Source organism: Lissotriton helveticus, chromosome 6 (genome assembly GCF_964261635.1).
Source record: "Lissotriton helveticus chromosome 6, aLisHel1.1, whole genome shotgun sequence".
In the NCBI taxonomy this organism is placed as follows: domain Eukaryota; kingdom Metazoa; phylum Chordata; class Amphibia; order Caudata; family Salamandridae; genus Lissotriton; species Lissotriton helveticus.
In genome coordinates, this window is record NC_136067.1 from 469,262,708 (window position 1) to 469,281,716 (window position 19,009).

Here is a 19,009-nt window from a genome sequence, read left to right on the forward strand (position 1 = left end):
GCAGATCGGACGGCCCCCAGTCATCCGACGCCCACGCCATCAGACGCCTGGAAGGGGTTAGCTCTAGCCCCGCCCCCACTGGTGCGGCACTCGGCCACAAACCACACTGTAAATTTGGCCCCCGAGAGAAAGTTTGTGAGTACCCATGCTTTAAGCAAAGGACAAAAGGTCTGAATGATCATGGAAACCATGCTTGTCACTCTTGACGTGGAGTTTTAGAAGATTATTTGCCCCAAGTTCCTTAGAGTATTATGCATTACAGGGTCAATGTAGCTACACAGGACCTGCAAACTATGGAAGGGCATCTGAATAAGCAGCAGGATCACTAGGGCACAAACTTACCTGCCTTTTGAAGCTCTTCTCAAGGGAGAGTGAAATTCCAAAAGTTTAACTGAGCGACAGGGTGGTGGGAGCTGAGAGAGAAGTTTGTTTTCCTGTTTGGTGCCTAAATCATTGTTCTTACACAGGACATTTTGCATGTGTGAGAGCTTACATATATCTAACCTAACACATGTCTCATAGTTTCAGCTGCTCCCCCCAGCCTGAGGTTGTAAGCAGGTGTATGGGCATCCATTTATAATGAATCCAAAAGAATTGATCCATAAAATTAAATCAATTTTAAAACAAAGTCTTTTTAAAATAATTTGGGAATTCACAATAAACGTCTGCTGTAAGAAGGTGCTCAAAGAAGAGAGTCTGAAATATATAACTTTGATTCATATATTAAAACAGACACACTTGAATGTAGACGTCAGTGCATTCATGTGCAAGCAGGATTCAGCAACATGGAAGTATGAGTGATAAGGAGAGACCTTTTAAAATCTCTACTCGATCCTCTGTAAAACGTTTAAATTCTGTGCAGTGATGATAACCTTATGGACTGGAAAACATTTAGTATGGTCCATTTATTTAAAAATGTATCCCAATGTATATGCCATTAGGCCTGACAAGTGTTACAAGACACTCGTATTAACAGTAAAGCCGACACTGACGTGAACTGTGTAGTTCAATTACCAATAGCACAGGAAGCCGTGGCAAAAATATTGATCCAAACTTCGGTACAAAACACAATCCGGTGTCAATAAGAAGCCCATGGGGTTCCTAACAAGATAGCTCAAATTCATAGATATGTTAGTCATCAAATTTCTTTTCATTATTGGTGGGGGGTGAATCCACTGTTACATCCACAGATGCATATAGTTTAATTTAAACAGCACGCCAAGTTATAATAAACATGTTGTTTCAGCCTTTTCTACTATATATACACACGCACTGCCCCTCCCCTCTGTCGCATAACTCATGACCACTTCCGGTCATGACCCACTTCTTTGGTCATCCACCCCTCCACGGTGGAGCGACTGACGCTCACCCAGGGGCGTAGAACAGGCTCCCGCAGCCCCCACATTGTGGGGGGACCCCACACTCCAGGGGTCCCCTCACTTACTTCATCATGAATTGAATGGTTATGGTGCGCGGTGCGCAGTGAGTACGGCACCTTTAATTAATTAAATGGTGCGCAAGGCATTCATGCAAACCTGGGCCCCAACCAGGCCTCAGAAGCTAATAACCATTAAATGGTGCGCAACAACAACTGCTGCACACGTGCGCCGTGGGCCCTGGGCCCCTCTCTGAGGCTCCTTATATTAAATGGTGGGTGGGTGAGCGTGACACGCAGTTGCTTTCATGATGCGTGTGCGCATTCTTCAGGGTGGGGAAGGGCTGGTGACCAATGCCCTGATTTGAATTTGTGCTGACATGAGCATTGAGCGCGCGCAATTAAAAGTGTGCATGACAGTGTGAGACTGAGGTGTGGCATCCCAACTCCCAAGAAGACCCAGCCACGCTCCTACGAAGGACTGTCTGAAGTCCGTCATCGGCGGCCATAATTTAAATTAATGTATTAGCCCCCCGGCCCCTGCCTGCCTAACCTTCCCCTGCCCCTGCCTTCTGCTGCCTGCCCGTCCTGCTCGCGCCTAACTCTGAAGCTTCAGGCCAGGCCCAGCAAGCCAGCCCCAGCCCTCAGGTCAGGTGAGTCAGAGTCTGCGCTGCGTCTGAGGCCGAGCCTAGTAGCAGGAGTGACAGTGTCTGTGGGTAGTGGCAATGACAGTAGGACTGAGTCTCATTGGGTGGTGGGGTGGTAATCAGATCATTTGGATTGGAATCAGTCAGGGAGGGGTGGGCATCATGGTGAGGCCCGGGCGGCAATAAAAGTAAAACATAGTGTGTCTTATGCTGCTCACCTCCCTGTCTGTTCTTTGGCTTTGTTGGGCAATACAGCAGTTTTCTAAGGAAAGCAGCTTTTGGAAAGTGCTGCCATGTTTATAGGAAAGTGCAGTACTGTTGAACAGAAGGTTAGAATGGTTTAAAGAAGACTGCACCCCGCTTATATATTTTTGAGGAAGAATACTGCATTCTTTTAAGGCCAGTGCAGCTTTTAATAGAAAGTGCCATACTTTCCAGGCGTCGGGGTACTTTGCGCTAACAAGTGGTTAACTGTAGGAATTTCAGGACATGGGACTTAGGGAAGAAAGCTACAAAAGGATGATGTATTTTGCCTGTGTCAGGGGGTTTCCAGTTGCTGTGCAACATGCTGCAATATTGTTGTGATCCGCTTGTAAACAAACTGAGTTTGCTTCCTTGCGATGAGCGAGTTTAATACCGTCCAATAAGATGTATTCATGAAATAGAGATAATTGTATACACTGCAGTATGAGCCATCCACAAACTGTGCCATTCTTAAAAGCAAATTGGGAGTCTTTCAAGCAGATAATAGTTCTGTACTCTCATGGAACTACTCATGCATTGTCATCTCCAGCCCCCTGTCCTTATCTTATTTTGTCAATTCCAAACTTTACAGGCTAAAGAGGCGCAGAGATGGGCAATCTAAAGGATGCTTATAGTGAGCTGCGTTTTGATTGGCTGGAGCCAGATTGGGATACAGACCATTCTACGCTTCATTTTAACTGAGGCTCTCATTCTTCGCCACTGAGTTTAGCACAAATGGATGAAGGGACCCCTCCTAACACCACAAATCAACACCCAGTCTGCTGTCTCTATGGGCAGAGGGCTCGCAGGAATTCATGATGTCAAAGTTATGGCCTGTGGGATTTTCCAAAGTGCCATGTGACTGAGGGGCTTATTCCCAGGACATAGCAGGCAGAGGACGCGGGGCAGAGCGTGCATGCTGCCCCTGTCTGGTTCTTGCTGCACCGAAGTTCTACCCTTAAATGTACCAGGCCAAAATTAATATAGTTATATTGTCACTTTGGAGAGGTCAGCGTACAGCGCGAAGCAGTACTCCAGTGCATGATGGGTATGAACTCAAATACCAGCACACCTACCTTTTATATAAAGAACTTAATTTATTTCAAGATGAAGGGTGCACTGTTTTTGACAAATAAAAATATCAGTTAAACGTTACTCATGGAAATGAGTGTACAACTGTTGAGTGATTTGCTGGCGGCCTCCCAGATGTTTATGGTGAATATCCATTTTCCTAGGGACTGTCAATCCAGCTCACACAGCAAGTGCACACAAGCCTTTTTAAGCTTCAAGGATGCAGTCCACATGCAGTGCTCCCTTCCTCCCCTATGCCATCAGATTCTTTCACCTCCAAATCCTGGCAGGGCCGACTAAGCTTTTAATCCTTTGGGGGTCGATATCATGAGGGCCATATCACGAGATGAATAAAAATATCACGAGGTGAATAAACTTATCATGAGATGAGTAAAAATATCATGTGAATAAATATGAGGCACGAGGTGAGATACTATGAGATAAATAAAAATGAACTTTTTTAAAGTGCCAATTTGTAACTTAGTTTGGGTTCAGAGGGGGGCTCTGGTAAAGCCTTGAGGTTGGGCAACAGATGCTGTCCAGTGGTTGACAGGACTCAACTTTTGGCAGCATCAAGAACAAGTCAGAAGAATTGCACTCACTTCACTTGGTGGGGATGGAGCAGGACTTCGACATGCATGAAGGACCCTTAGTTTCATCTGTCCATTCAAGAGAGTAGACCACCACTGTGTCACTTTTTGATAGGCTAGCCAGGTCGTCAAGTTCTTCCAGTGCTAGCCACGGCCGGCACCTCTGTGTGATGAAAGGATACTGAAGCTTTGAAGGCTGTGGCTTGAACGGTCCCTCCTTCCTCCCTCCCCCCCAGTCTGGCCTTTCTCAATCCATTCTCCATGCTCCTCCAGCCTGCAGTGCAATCACCCCACAGTCCGCGCTCAGAATGAGGGTTAAAGAGGAAGTGATGGATGAAGGTCCACGGAGCTTGCGCCAGGGAAGAATGAAAGGATGGGGACCAGCTGCCTGCTGGCCCTTCCTTCCACCCTGATTCACCTGGAGGCGATGGATGGGGAATCAGTGGCTTCTGCCGCCACACCCAGCCACTGCTGCAGAGCTACCACTCCAGTCGCGTTTAAGATCAGGGACCCTAGCTCAGCCCCTCCCAGATCCTCTGAGTTTGGGAGATGGAAGAGAGAACTTTAAACAGATAAAGAACAGGCCACTGTGAGCGGCTGGTGAGCCATGGGACATAGGGAAGAGGGTGATGGCCATAGGAGGGGCTGGCAGGTGATGACCTATAAGGTGGGCAAGGGGTGATGGGGCATCAGACAGAGTTTGGTGAGGGTTTTGGCAGGGAGTTTAGAGGTAGTAAGGTTCAGGTGATCAGATGAAGTATGTGTGTGTGGGTAATAGGCCATAAGAAGTTTGGAGTGATGGAATCTAACGTGGATTTGGGTATAATGTGACTTCAGTGAGTTTTATAACAATGGTGGACATTTGTGTTTGGAGTAATTTGCTGGGATATTTATTTTCTAGTACTGTAACCCTAGAGGGACAATAGGTTACAGGAGACTTTTGGTGAGGAATCTTCTAGAGACAGCAGGTTATGCATGGGTGTATGGGGTGATGGACAATATGGCTTTGAGAGTGACAGGAGGGCTTTGGGCACTGATGTGTCATGGCTGGGGGTTTAGGGGAGCGATGTGAAACTTTAGGCCCTTGGGGGCAATGGGGCAATGGGGCATAGGTTGGGGAGATGATAGGACATGCAAGGTGAATTGATCATGATGAGATCTGGGTGGAAGTTGATGGGAACCATAGAGAAAATTAGCGGTGTGGGGTGATGGGACATATGAAGGGTGTGGACGCAGAGACATGGCGGCGGGCCCCCGAGCTCCACAGGGTCCCCTCAGCACTGTACTCTGGCCTGAGAGCTGCTATGTGAGTCCGGAGGAGGGCCCCCTCTATGTACTTTGCAGGGGGGGTCCTAACGTTTCCTTACACCACTGCACTCATCTACAAATGGCCGATGGGCTTTTGGCCATTATTTCATGTCAAATTAATTTCATGACACTTTTCTTTAAAAAAAATCTGTTCTTTCTATGATCTTATGATAAAGCCTAGTCAGCGAGATCGAAAACACCAGCCTGTGTTTTACTACTAAGTATGGTTAATGATTCTTCCTGGAAAGGCAAGAAAAATAGTCAGTGGCATGCTGTTTCAATTTGGTGGCTGTTATATGTGCCTTAAAGAATTGTCATTGTCTCTTTCTCAGTGAGGATTGAAACCTGCATACATTAGACTTTTCCCCTGTCAGCATGAGTGGAAGCAGAAAAAAACACGTTATCCATGTGTGAAGTAAAAATTCGGATTTGCAAAGGGGAAAAAATTCTGTGTGGACGTTCATCTGCCACCAGCTCGGGTCTGTGCCATCATAGTATGTGGGAGGTGTACATCCCGGTTCAACCTACGTCGCAGAATAATGTGCTGAATCTTGCACAAAGGCAAAGGAGCGTTGCAGGCAAAGGAGCAATACATCAGGAGGGACAGAATTCGTCCCCATCAGCAATGCAAGCCCTGTACTTCACTGCTCATCTAAGGCATGAGAAGTGGATATATAATTACATTCAGGGCCAGATTGGGAATGAAAGTCGGAGCTAAAAAAACGTGCAAACCAGCCGGAGCCTTTCTCTTTCTTTCATCCTTTTTTCAATCTCATTCTCTAGCTCTCACTCCTCTGTGCCCGCACAAATAAACCTGGGGGAGCTGGAGAGTCTTTTTGACAGCCCAGTGGCAGGCCTGGACTATCGAAAACCAGCATCCAATGTCTCCAGCTCCCTAGAGAAATTGCCGATACGTTAAATGGCACTGCTTGCATTTCTGCCTCGGAAATAGAAAGAAGTTAAAAAAATCATACAATGCATTGGCAAACGAGGCTGCTTAGACGCATGTGCATATTGTGAATAAAATATGATTTTCAAAATATTGTGAAGGTAAGTATATATAGTTACGGAACATAGCAAACGTTAACGTTGCGTTATATTTAGGTCTAAATGTCAGCAACAAGGGAACGTTTTAAACAAAATAAAACACAGAAATTCACCAGTTACAGTTATTTTAGGTAACTATTACCAGGGTCACTGGAATTATGCGTTTGTGTGTCCTCAGCGATTTTATGCATAATTATAGATTTGCACCATTTGCCACATACTCCATCATCTGCAGCATAATCTGCAGCTTTTATTGAAAACGATTTCTTTTCTAGCTCAAACGGTTCAAAAGTTATTAAAAATACAACAAAAAGTGTTGCTTCGTGCTTGAAGGCCCTTTACAAAACAGGACTGGTCACATTTATGTTGCTTATTGCTATATTTGGGTGTGAAACTGATACTAATGAGATGCAACAAATGCCCAATGTTACCAAGTTTAAAAATGTCCAAACAATGAAGTATTACTATTCCAAATGTGCTGCATCATGCTGCATAATTTGACTTTTCTTGCTGTATAATTTACTCAAACCTGGCATAGAAATTTGACCCTCTCCTGAAGCATAATTCGAGTGGCCCTGAGTATAACCTGTGCCCTAAGGTAACAATCAGTCATTCCCATGCCATGCAGAGTGTTGTCATCACTGAGGCAATTTCAGATCACATTAGGTTGTTTTTGACACAGTCACTGAACATTTCATGAGTTGTGTAATATGTGAGAATATAAGCGGTGCATGGCGAGGGCATGTGTTACTTACTTCAAAAAACTATAACTGATGATTTTATTGTTTTTTTTGTTTCAAAGGTTTGTTTGTCACTGACATTTTTTCACCTAACTATGATGTCACTTTAACCTTTATTTTTTAGTGAATTGCTGACTTTTTTTTAATTGTAAGTAACAACATAATGGGGTGTCATTTTAAGTAAGTCAGACCTACTGGCTTTGTCTCAGGGTCAGAACACCAAACTATAAAAGGCAAGCCTATTGTCTTTATCAGGAGATGAGCAATCAGCATATATAAAGCAGATCAATTGGCTTTGTCCAAAAATCAATACCACAAAAAGTGCCCCATGGCCTATAGAATGTGGAGTAGTGCCTGGGACTGTTCCTTTTAAAGGACGGTTTCCCTCACCTACCTAAAGGTGGCAGGCTTCATCAGAGGGTAACATGCTCGCATTATGAACCTGGTCAGAATGTTGTATACAATATCTTCCTTGATATGGAGGAACTCAGGGATGTTTTCTTTGTTAGAAAGAGGTATACTGAACCAGTAGGTGAGCAGGTTGTGGTGAGGAGCGAAAAGAAAGAAAGTGAATAAGAGATACAACTAATTCCTGGGTGTGCTATAAAGTTGATTGGGGTGCAGATAGTCCAGGATTAAAACCAGGCTAAGGCAGAAGCATATTCAACCTGTCATAGAACTAAATAGATCAAAATGTTTCAGCCTGATCCCCTCCTTAGCGGTGTGGCAGCTTTCTTCAAGACCTGTGTGAAAAAATGTAGTATGGTTTATGTAGAGAAGATGCAAAATAACAAACAGATCAATATGTGGTGGTATACAAAAACAGTGGTTGGAGAGGAATGCCACTCTGTCTAAGTCTGGTTGGTGTTTACCCACAAAGTCAGGTAATATGCTTCAGCTTTACCTTGACGCAAACTCAAGGTGGCATGAAGTACTGTTCGACTCAGATGCAGGCGGCGCGGAGTGCACTCAGAAAGGATCCTCTTTGTCTAAAAGTCACCAATAACTAAAATCAAAAATATATTTTATAAAAATTCACACTTTAAATGCTTAATCATAGTGACTTTCACAAAATATTTTCAATAAAGCATTAAAAAAAAAAATCTTTGAGACTTTTTAAACACTTTTCAAGCACAAAGTGCAGCTATAGTACCAACCTCAAGGGGTCCTTGCACTCCAGCTGAAGAACATTCAGCTTCAGCTCAGAGCGCTTTGAAAATAATGTTAAACTCTCCTGGGGTCATGAATTCAATGACCCATGAGACTTACTGGATTTAAAAAAAAATGTTTTTAGTCGATGTCCTGTCCTTCCTGCAGCCGTCCACAATATTTTTGAAAAGATAAAAAAAAGCTTGGGGGTGCCACAAGTATCCATGGGGCATTCTTTACGATGCGAAGGGATGGGGTGGGCCTCCTCCATGTCCGTTTCTATGTCATATTTTTGTTAAAAAAACCTTAGAAATTCACTGAAAAAAATAAAGGCTAAAGTAATATTATAGTTAGGTGAATTTGTGAATGACAACAATAGAGTTTTTAACCAAAAAAACACAAAAATTCACCAGTTATAGTTAGCAGCAATAACTAGAACCTGCGCCCCTGCCAAGAACTGCTCATGACCTCTCATTTAACAGCACTCATGTCATGCTCTATGACATCACTTATGACATCACTGATGCTCCTATTCCCCTGGGGCCACTTATTTAAAAAAGGGGAGGTGGGCCACGCTGTCCCCCTCCCTGTGCCTTGCTAGGCTCTGTGGATTTCATCCCCAAGGGTCATTTCCAAAATATAAAGGGGAGGGGGTCCATTTAGGCCCACGGGGGACCTTAGGCCCATGGGCCATGAATTTGTGTAAGGGGAGAAATGCTGCGTGCCCCCTCCCAAGCCATTATCGGCCCCAGGGAACCAATCTTCCGGGGCCCAGTGCAATTTCCAGAGGGACGGGGGCATGTGGCATCCTTCCTTGGGTGATATTGAGCCCCATGGACCCAATCTGCCACGGCCTGGTGATATTTTTAGAGGGTGTAGGGCACACAGGCCTTCCTCCCTGGCAAATTTGAGCACAAGGACCTCATGACCTGAGGCATGGTGTCATTTTCAGGAGGAAGGCACATGCCCCCGGGCTGATATCAAGTCCACTGATGTGTACAACTTTTAATTAAGACTGTTTCAGTGACACCCACATCTTCCAGGCTCTCCAACTCTCCTTCAGAAGGATGATTGTCACAGGTGCTTTTATCCACAGGCTATGTTCAGTCAGAATCCATCTCTCTTTCTCTCTATCATGACATCAAAGTCTTCACCTATGCCGATGACAAACAACTCATTCTCTCCCCCATGGACAAGACGCCCAGTCCCAGGATCAAGTTCAATGCCTGTATGACTGAAATCCCTCACTGGATTAAGATCAACTGTGTAAAGCTGAACACCGACAAGATCAAAATTGTGATCTTTAGAAAGAGCACTTCACCATGGGACTCCACAGATGGGCAACAGAGATAGTAGGACTGACACCTGCCCCCACCACCCATGTCATGAAGCTTGGGATCGTCATCAACAGCAAACTTGACATGATGACCCAAGTCAACACAGTCACCGTCTCATGCTTTGATACCTTGAAGATGCTGAGGAAGGTTTTCCAGTAGCTTCCAATCAGCACCTGGATAACCGTCATGCACTCCCTGGTCACAAGCAAGCTGTACTATGGGAACACCCTCTATTCCGGGAGGAAATCAAAACTCACCAGAAGGCTGCTGACCATTCATAACAAGGCAGTCAGAATCACCTTCAACTTCCCAAGTCACACCTGCATCACACCACACCTGAAGGAGCTCTACTACCTCCCCAAACACAAACAATCACAATTCAAACTCTTCAGCCACACTTTCAAGGCACTACATAACAGTCGCCCAGCATACCTCAACAATCGCATCTGTTTTTACAATTCTTCCAGATACCTCTGCTTGACCAGACTCGTACTTGCACACATCTCACACATGTGGAAAACCAGAACCAGCGGTGAAGCATTCTCCAACATCAATCCTAAAGAATGGAACAACCTGTCACTACACATAAGAGTCTCCTCCTCACTTCTTCAGTTCTGCAAAAAGCTGTAGACCTGTTTTCCAAACCGTCTTACTAGACTTTATGCTTGGCTAGGCTCACATCTGCTCAGCACTAGGATGTCTTCCCGGGTGATAAAGCGATCTACAAATCTACATAACAACATCCATTCATGCTCACTATCATCACTACCTATGCACTGGAGCCCCTAGGGTTGCAGCTACCATTCTCCAAAACTAGCCATGCCGCAACCAAAGAAACATATTTAATACCTTGCTTTCCTTTTATTGTTGCACTCTGATTTCACCAATGCGTTAAATGGAACTAGAAAACATTTTGTGTTGTGGTAGACCTTCCTGTTTGAAATATATATATTTCCTTCATCAATTGAACATGCCTCTGTATTTATTTTTTAAAATGACAAGTAGTGCTTCTGTGTAAAAATTAGCTATGGTAAATTAACAAAAATATTGTAACGTGAGTGAGATATAGCGATCATTGAAAGTTACCTATGCAAAGAGGAGATGGGTAGTTCCATCGACGCACTGTTCCAGGCATACAAGAAATATGAGAATGTCCCTGTTGGAAAAAAAAATACAGTGTCTTTTTTCAGTAAATGCAACTCAAATCCATTCATTCAATGTGCCATTATTTGAATACAGAAACAAGTCAGCTCATAGATTAATATGTCATTTGGTTACCAATCACCGCAGAATGTTGCCTTCTCACACGATAGTTGGTAGCAGAAAACAGTTTGTCACAGAGTTACCGTTAAACAAGAGGGGGTGTTGACAGGTCAGAGCTGATGCAAGACAGAGAGAGCAAGTGAGTTAGCAGTGATCACTGTTTCACAGTGTAAGTCCACTTGCTGATGTCAGTCATGGTTATTAGGATAGGTTGAACTAGTCTGGGAGAGAGTGTAGTAGGTTTTTCAAATAGTCAGTATAATCTCTCCAGACTAACATACTGTGTTCAAATAATGTAAAATAAATACTAGCTGTACTATAATTACAGAAAGAATTTCTGATTCGTCAAAAGGTAAAATAATGTATTTACCTTTGATCGATCTTTGCATCAATGAACAGCTAAAACAATGTGTTCTATTTGCAGAGAGTACCTCTTTTTTATTTCTTTTTCTTGACAGTGCAATCAGTAAAACATTATGCATATTAAATATTGATTTCATAACTATTGCAGAGCATAAAATATTAAATAGACCAGACAAACATAAATTCATTGTATACATCATAGTCAATGAAAAATGGTCAGGTAAATCATTACTCCATAAATGATCAGCGTAAGCAGAGTAGGCAACAATCTCTAGAGTGATGCACGATAATATCTCAAATCCCCCCAAATAGTATAGTATTTCATCGTAGATCCTCTAACACTTCACTATTTATTGTTCTAATTTGTACGCTTTCAATACCTCTTTCCACCACTCAAATTTTGGTCTGAAAAGCAGATTTCCAAATCCTCACAATATTTAACCTAGCAAGAAAAAGGACATAAAAGACCCACTCAGAAGAACCTATGCTCAATAAGTCGATGAGAGGGAAGAAGAGAAAGCCCCCCCCAGGGGCGTTGGACGTCAGCACCGACGACGAAGATGGAGTAGGTCGAGGGGAGGGAAGAGAAGAAGAAGAAGAAGGTGGTGATGTCAGGGATTGCCAGGCTCTACACAGACTGAATCACGATGCGGAAATCACAGCAAGTTTCATAAGTCGAGCATCAGGAACTGGGGCCCCGATTAGGCCCTGGTATGTGAACTAAAAACTAAGACACTCACGAGCAAGCAACAAGATCCCTCCCAGAGTGCCCAGGGTTTGGGTTCGAAAACAAACTGGACCCAGAAGGACTCCACCATCCCATCGGGAGCAAAACGCTCCCCAGAACACTGGTCCAATTCCACCAGAGCCTCTGAGGATAATCGAGGGTCTCAAACGGCTCCTGAGGACCTCAGCATATCTGATGTTCGGGAAGCCCCCGGTACACTTGTACCAGTACCCAGCACTTCAAACAACTCGGATCTTCGGACCTCAGGTCGGGCAACAAACGAGGGGGAAGGTACCCCAGGCTTCAAACAAGCCTTTATGTTAGAGAAAAACACACCCTCACCTTCACTACAAGACCTCAGGCAATCGCAACCAGAACCTAGTAAGTGTATCAAGACGGCTGCAGATCACGTTAATGACACAAAGGGGCAAGCACACGCTGGGTATTCCTTTGAGGAACAGGAGTCAAATGTGATAAGGGCCCAAGTCCACCATCGGGCAAAGTTTGAGCAACCACTAACTCCCCCTCGAGGCCATCTTCCAGCGCAAGACATCTCAGTCCCCACTTCACCAATTGCTCCGGTTCCAGAGGCCATGTATTCCACACAAGAAGAGTGGGAAGAATTGGTCGCCCTTTACACCTCACCACCCCAAGCGGACCGAAAAACATCAGCAATAAGCCCAAAATGTAATGTCTCGCAACCTACCATCACGATTCCAACATCGCCAGCAAAGGCAGACTTATGGGAATCTCTCTTGCACACAATGCAACTGTCTGTCAGTGCCATTCAATATCAATCGGACAAAATGGACCTCCAGTTAACAGTTCTACAATTGCTATCAGTCTTTGTCTCCAACATTGACAGTAAGCTAGCCGAACTGAATAAGCTGGTTAAAAGGGCTCAAGAGGAGACAGCACTGATACAAACAAACTGCCGCGGCATAGCAATCGTGGACAAGTTGGCTACACTCCCGGGAGCAATGGATAATCTCCTCACAGGCATCTGGGAGGCAGTTAAAAACAGCACATCTACGGGTCAACTTGAAAGGAAAAATTGTTCTTGCCAAACAACCAGCAGGGAAACTCTGCTTCATCCAGAGGTGGCCCTCCCCCAAATACATAAGGGAAAAATGGCAAGTGAAAACGATAGTGCAAGGGTACCAAGAGCCCAAGGACCCTCCAGGGAAGATGAAGCCCCTCAACCAGCAAATAATGACCTAGTGACCACTCTGGAATCCAACCAAAAGGATGTCCCGCGGGGATATGGGCATTCCCCAAAGCGGGGCAGAAAACAACGGAGGAAGGGCCACAAGCTAAAGCTAGGCTCACTGGCCGATGGTAAAGCTGGGAACAACCAAGTCAGCATTCAGCTCCTAGGCTCAACGCTTGTTAAATCCGCTCGAACGAGCCCTGATACAGACACAGAACTGGACTTATGCTACTCCCCTAATCTGGATCAGAGGCATACATGCCAAAGGAAAAAGAACAGTAAAAAACACACTTCTAACATAACGTCGCCAAAAAAAGCTGTCAGCCCTGCCCTGAGCAGCTGCGCTAAAGCTACAATAACCAACACCAGCGAGGGCCCGAACGAAGGTGGGGAAAAATCCACGTCTAACCTGAGCGCCTCCAGAAACAAAAAAGCAGCTCCTAATGTTGGTAATGAGACACAACTAGACCATCCCCCCGCAGTCTCTTTAATAGGAAGTCCTTCAAACCAGGAACAAACTAGAGCAGATGACCCAAAGGCCCCAGTCCAGAGAATGCCAGCAGAGGCCCACATTAGGGCGGAGACTACCTCCACATCCCCGCAGAGGGGTTCAAACAGGATAAAGGTGCATTCAGGTAACCCTGCAATTTTATTGATCCCGGAATATACTTCAAGGGGCCCCTTTGATATCATTAACAGGGGCAACATTCTACGCTTATTAAATTCCATAGACAGCCTAAAGAACATATCCACCAAGGATCTGGCCTCAGTGGAGTTTTTAGTCTTACCTGAACACCCAGGGGTGGAAGTTACTAAAACAGTATGGGCCATAACTGATTTGACTGAAAGCGTGCTCAACGAACAAGTAAAACTCAATAGCTGGGGTATACTACTTCGCCCGGTCGTAAAACCGAGATACCCAGATCCCTTGGCAACCAATTTCTTACATCAGAACACTCAAAATCAGCCAAATCAGGTCCACCATTCGATATCTGTACTGCGAGGGGCCCGTAGTAAATCCCCGGTCAGCCAAGAACAAAAAGAACGGGGTGTCAGAAGGCTCAACCCCGTGAACGAGCAAACTAACTTAGACTGGACATGGTTGAGCAGGTCCATAAACAACAAGCCGGAAAAACACTGACATGACAACCCGGTAACCGGGATATCGCTCAAAAGCTTCAAAATCTGCTCTTGGAACATCAACGGCATTGGGGACAAATTTATGGACGCAGACCTAAAACATTACATGCAAAGCTTTGATATCTTAGCCCTCCAAGAAACTTGGTCAGATTCCCCTCCACTACTTCCAGGCTTTTCCTTGAACTTCATTTCTCCAACTCAGTCCGCAAGATTTGGTCACAAAAAAGGAGGCCTAGCCATATACAGTTCACTAAAAAGCACAAGTACAGTGGAACCACTTCCATACAACCTAGACTCTCTGAACGCAATCCAAGTACTATGAATCGCTACTCAAAACCAGGGAAAGAGGGAGGAGATAATTTTAATAAACCTTTATCTACATCCCCGAGGTAAGAAGCAAGGAGCTCGGCAGCTGATAGAAGAGCTGTCAAAGCTATTATCTGCAGAGCAGACAAACAGCTTGATTGTCAGCAGTGACTTCAACCAGAATATGCTCAATAAACCCGCAACGGAAGTCAGCACCGTTGACGACCCTCTTGCTTTGGAACAATACTCTCAGGATTATTCTTCAGGGGGTAGAACTACTAATGCATCACTCCGACTTCTAGGAGCACTGGAAGATCGGGGCCTCAGAGCACTTAATGGGAGATTCCCTGGGGATCGTCCCCAAGCAGCAACATGCCATAGCACAACGTCTAGCTCAACAATCGACTTTACCTTCCTCTCGGGTAACTTGTTCCAAACAACTATTGATTTCCATATTGGCTCACTTGACTACAGTGATCACTTACCACAAGAAGTGACACTATAAGCCTTTACAATACAAATACCGGAACCAGCTATCGGTTATGAACAAGTCTTCACAGTAAACGACAGGCGTTTAAAGTGCAGAACAGATGATCCCGTGGCCCTTCTGATTTATGCCAAGCAAGTATATGGCGAAGCCCAAAATGAAACAAAGGACCTTATAGCCAGCTGGGAGACATTTACAGAAACCTTGCGCAAAAATATGGGAAAAACACAGAGGAGAAACCAGCTTGAAGGAGGGAGCAATACCGTCAATTACACGCAGTACTTTGGTCTCGCTTTGACAAACAATGGTCGCCTAAAAATCTAAAAACTCTTATCGGCCAGACTGTACGAAGAGTAGGGAAAGATCCCGATGCCAAGGATGAACTGAGGCTGCTAAAGCCTGACCGTAGGAGGTTGGTATGGTGACTCAGGAGGGAATCAGAAGAGGCCCTCTGGGCCAAACTTTTACATGATGCCAAATCAAACAACAGCACACAATTCTGGAGGAAGATTAATAATCTGTCCAAGGCGCAGAATTTTGGCACCAATTCCTTTGTCCAAGAAGACGACAGGATAACCTTCCTTAGTTCGCACTTTAGGGCCACTGATGCCAACATCCAAGGCACCTCCACTCACATAAAATGCACCATGGACTGTTCAAAACTCATCCGTGACTGCCACGAGCTCCAACAGTTAGACCAGACTATTGCAATCAAGTGTGCACTGATTTGCAACAGAATCTCAAAGGGGAGGCGCGAGGGGGCCCTGGGCCCAAATGGGATTCCACCCCTATTGTTTAAGCAAGACCCGCGTTTTGGGCAGCTGCCCTTAAACCAAAGTTTGTCAAGATTCTGCAGACTTCTTTAATTCCATCATCGTGGAGGGGAGCCATCATTTCACCGATCCTCAAAAAGGGAGACCAAAGCGATCCAAAAAAATTACCGGTTAGTGGCTCTGCTCGACAATGAGGCAAAATGTTTTGCGGGCCTCCTTCTGCAGGAACTGTTATCCTGGGCAGCCGATGTCTCAGCAATCCCATACAACCAAACAGGCTTCTGTAAAGGTATGGGAACCTCTTCTAACATCTTAGCACTATCTTTATTAATTGATGCAGCACAAGAAGCGAACCAACCACTCTATCTGTGCTATATTGATTATAGTTCGGCTTTCGATCATGTCGACAGGAACCTTCTGTGGGGAAAGTTATTCAAACTGAACATTCCTCGGCTGCTTTTAAAACAGTTAATTCTCCTTCACAGCGACACATGGGTGCAAGTCAGGTTGGGCACCGGTGACCATCTTTCAAGAAAGATTCCAACTTACACAGGACTAAAACAGGGCTGCGTTCTTGCCCCAACACTTTTTAATCTTTTTATGGGAGACCTATCCAAATTGTTGAATGACTGCAATTCACACGCTCCAAAGCTAGGGGGCTCACAGATTTCCAACCTACTGTATGCAGATGATCTGTTACTCATTAGCCGGACCCCGGTTGGCCTTCAGCGGCTGTTGGATATTACTTCAAGATATTCTGCGGCTAATAGACTTACCATCAACCGGGAAAAATCAAAAGTTATGTGTATCAATCTTTCCAAAAAGAAAGCAACTTGGAACTGGCTCTTGTCATCTAGCAAGCTAGAAAAGGTCAGCGAATATCAATATTTGGGGGTCCTTATAGACCATAAGGGCAACTTCACTCTGCAATGTGAAGCTATAAAAAGGAGAGGAGTATTTGCGGCAGCGACACTCAGAACCTTAAAAAACACAGTTTCTGGTCCAAGCTTTCTTCCACTAATAAAGGTAATACAGGCCAAGTTAATCCCAGCAATTACTTATGGCAGTGAAGCTATGAGAGGGAGGGATGCTCCCTTATTAGATAGAACTGTGGCAAAAGCTCTTTGTATGATCTTTGGCCTTCCAAGGTATTCATCGCCGGCTCAAATGAGACAAGAGTTCGGGTTACAAAAAGAAGAGCTGGCAAGCAAGGGAGCCTACATAAAAACCTGGCATAAATTATGCAGGGGTGAACCGAATACCTTAAATGTGCTCCTGTGGAAGGAACTTCAAAACAAACCAACATGTCCAGCAAGGAGGTATTTGGAGGGAGCCATTGTGGACCTTGGAGTACAGCAACTTTGGTCACTCCCAGTCTCCGCAGCAGTCTTTAAAAAGGTGGTCAACAAGACAGTCTGGAAGGAATCAGTGCTGCAGGACAAAGCCACCCTGATTGAGCAGGCTCATTGTTGGCTTACAGTTCAATCATACACCGTGCCTTCGACCCAAACCGATCTGCAGATTGGTTTTACGCAAAAAAAAAAGAGAAATTTCTGAAATTTCGCTTGGGGCTACTGCCTTCAGCGGCCCACTTGCCTCCATGGTCACGGCCACCGTCGCCAAAAAGATGTCGACTTTGTGGGGACGGAAAGGAAAACATAGTCCACCTGATCACCACCTGTACCGAGCTCACTCATGAACGACGAGTCTTCCTGCGTCCGCTTTTTAACTTCCACAAGATACGGACCTGCAGACAAGCAGTTCTGGCCTGCTTTAAAGGGGACAACATCCAACTGAGCTGTCGAATGGTAAAATTTCTTGAAACAGCCGAGGCCCGCTTCAAAACTTTGAAGGAACCAACTAAAATGAGCAATACCTTAAACAGCCCAAAGGATGAGCCTAACGGTACCCTGGAAGTCCAATTCCCACATTGACATCTTGACTCTCACACTCGATCGTTTTGATAAGATGATAAACCCCTTCCATTTGTGTTGTCGATTTTTTTTTTTTTTTTATCCAGTATTCTCGTTTACTTGTCTTATGTACAGAATTTTAGTTTTTAACTCGTTCAATTCATTCACACAATTTATAAATTGGAGCTTCTCTGTTTTATTAACATTGTAAAGGTTTTAATTAACCATGTACAATAAAGTATCTTCTTCTTCTTCTATGCTCAATAACAAAATTTTCCAAGTGTTAAGCCCTTGAGAAGATTGTACAAGAACTATGTGCTGCTTGACTGCTGACCAAAATGGGGTGCGTAGGTGACAATCATATGCGCATTACCGGCCTCTCCAACTAAGCAACGTGGGCAACTGTACGATATATTGTACCATTTACTCATTTTAGAGGAGCTGATATAAAATTTGAATAATGTGCAATAGATGTGGCCTCTCGGCCTAGTAGGAGTAAAAGCCTTACAGAATCACCCTAGAATGCAAGTGGGATCTTGCTCCATGACTTCCTCGTCTAGGCTATGTGTCCATTTATCAGCCTATATTCCCAAATTATTAGAAAGAGATTGCATAAGACAGCAGTACTTTTCCGAAATACTATGTAGGTGTTTACCAAAAATCAATCCTGTAATATCAGGCTAGGCCAATGGAGTTGTAAAATCAGTATCCCATCCATCAGATCTCCTAACCACTTCATTCCTGAGTTTCCCCAGGTGCCAATGTAAGAAGAGACGAAGCAGTCAGGTAGGTCCGGTTTATCTAACAGCGGTGTAAAGGCATGTGAAGATGGAATTTTCAAAAACTTCCTATTACTTCAAGTCCTCTCAAGTACCAGATTGGTCCTAAGTCTAACTTTTTCGAAGAACTCTGCACTTTGGAATTTAGTTTGACTAGTATTAAGATTCTTCACAAATGAAATAGCATGAAGCCAGTTTTCAGGATATAATTCATACATCATACAAAACGAGTGGCCATGCTAGATCAGTAATATAGATACCAGTCACGAAGTGTCCTACCACCTCCTGTTATAGGGTGTTTAACGTTTTTTTAAAGAGATCTGATCTTTCTCTCCTTTCCATATTAATCCTGTTGTAACTATAGAACTATAGAATCTAGCATTTTGAAATACTATGGGGAACATAAAGAGGTAGTGAGCAAAAGAGATACAGAATTTTGGGAAGGATGTTCATTTTAATTAAGTTCCATCACCCAATTAGAGATTGGTAAATGCATTAATTTGTCCAGTAACAGTCTAGTCTGCTGTAACTGTGCAGTAGA

The 19,009-nt window shown here is 44.4% G+C and overlaps 1 protein-coding gene across 1 annotated transcript in view; it reads right to left on the bottom strand.

The window, feature by feature from the left end:
* The window catches only part of CSMD1 (CUB and Sushi multiple domains 1), a 4,503,734-nt gene that overhangs the window by 1,131,340 nt on the left and 3,353,385 nt on the right, over nt 1-19,009 (bottom strand). Inside the window, exon 39 of the mRNA XM_078647516.1 lies at nt 10,594-10,663. Coding sequence (XP_078503642.1) covers nt 10,594-10,663 — 70 coding nt within the window. The remainder of the gene's footprint in view (nt 1-10,593; nt 10,664-19,009) is intronic.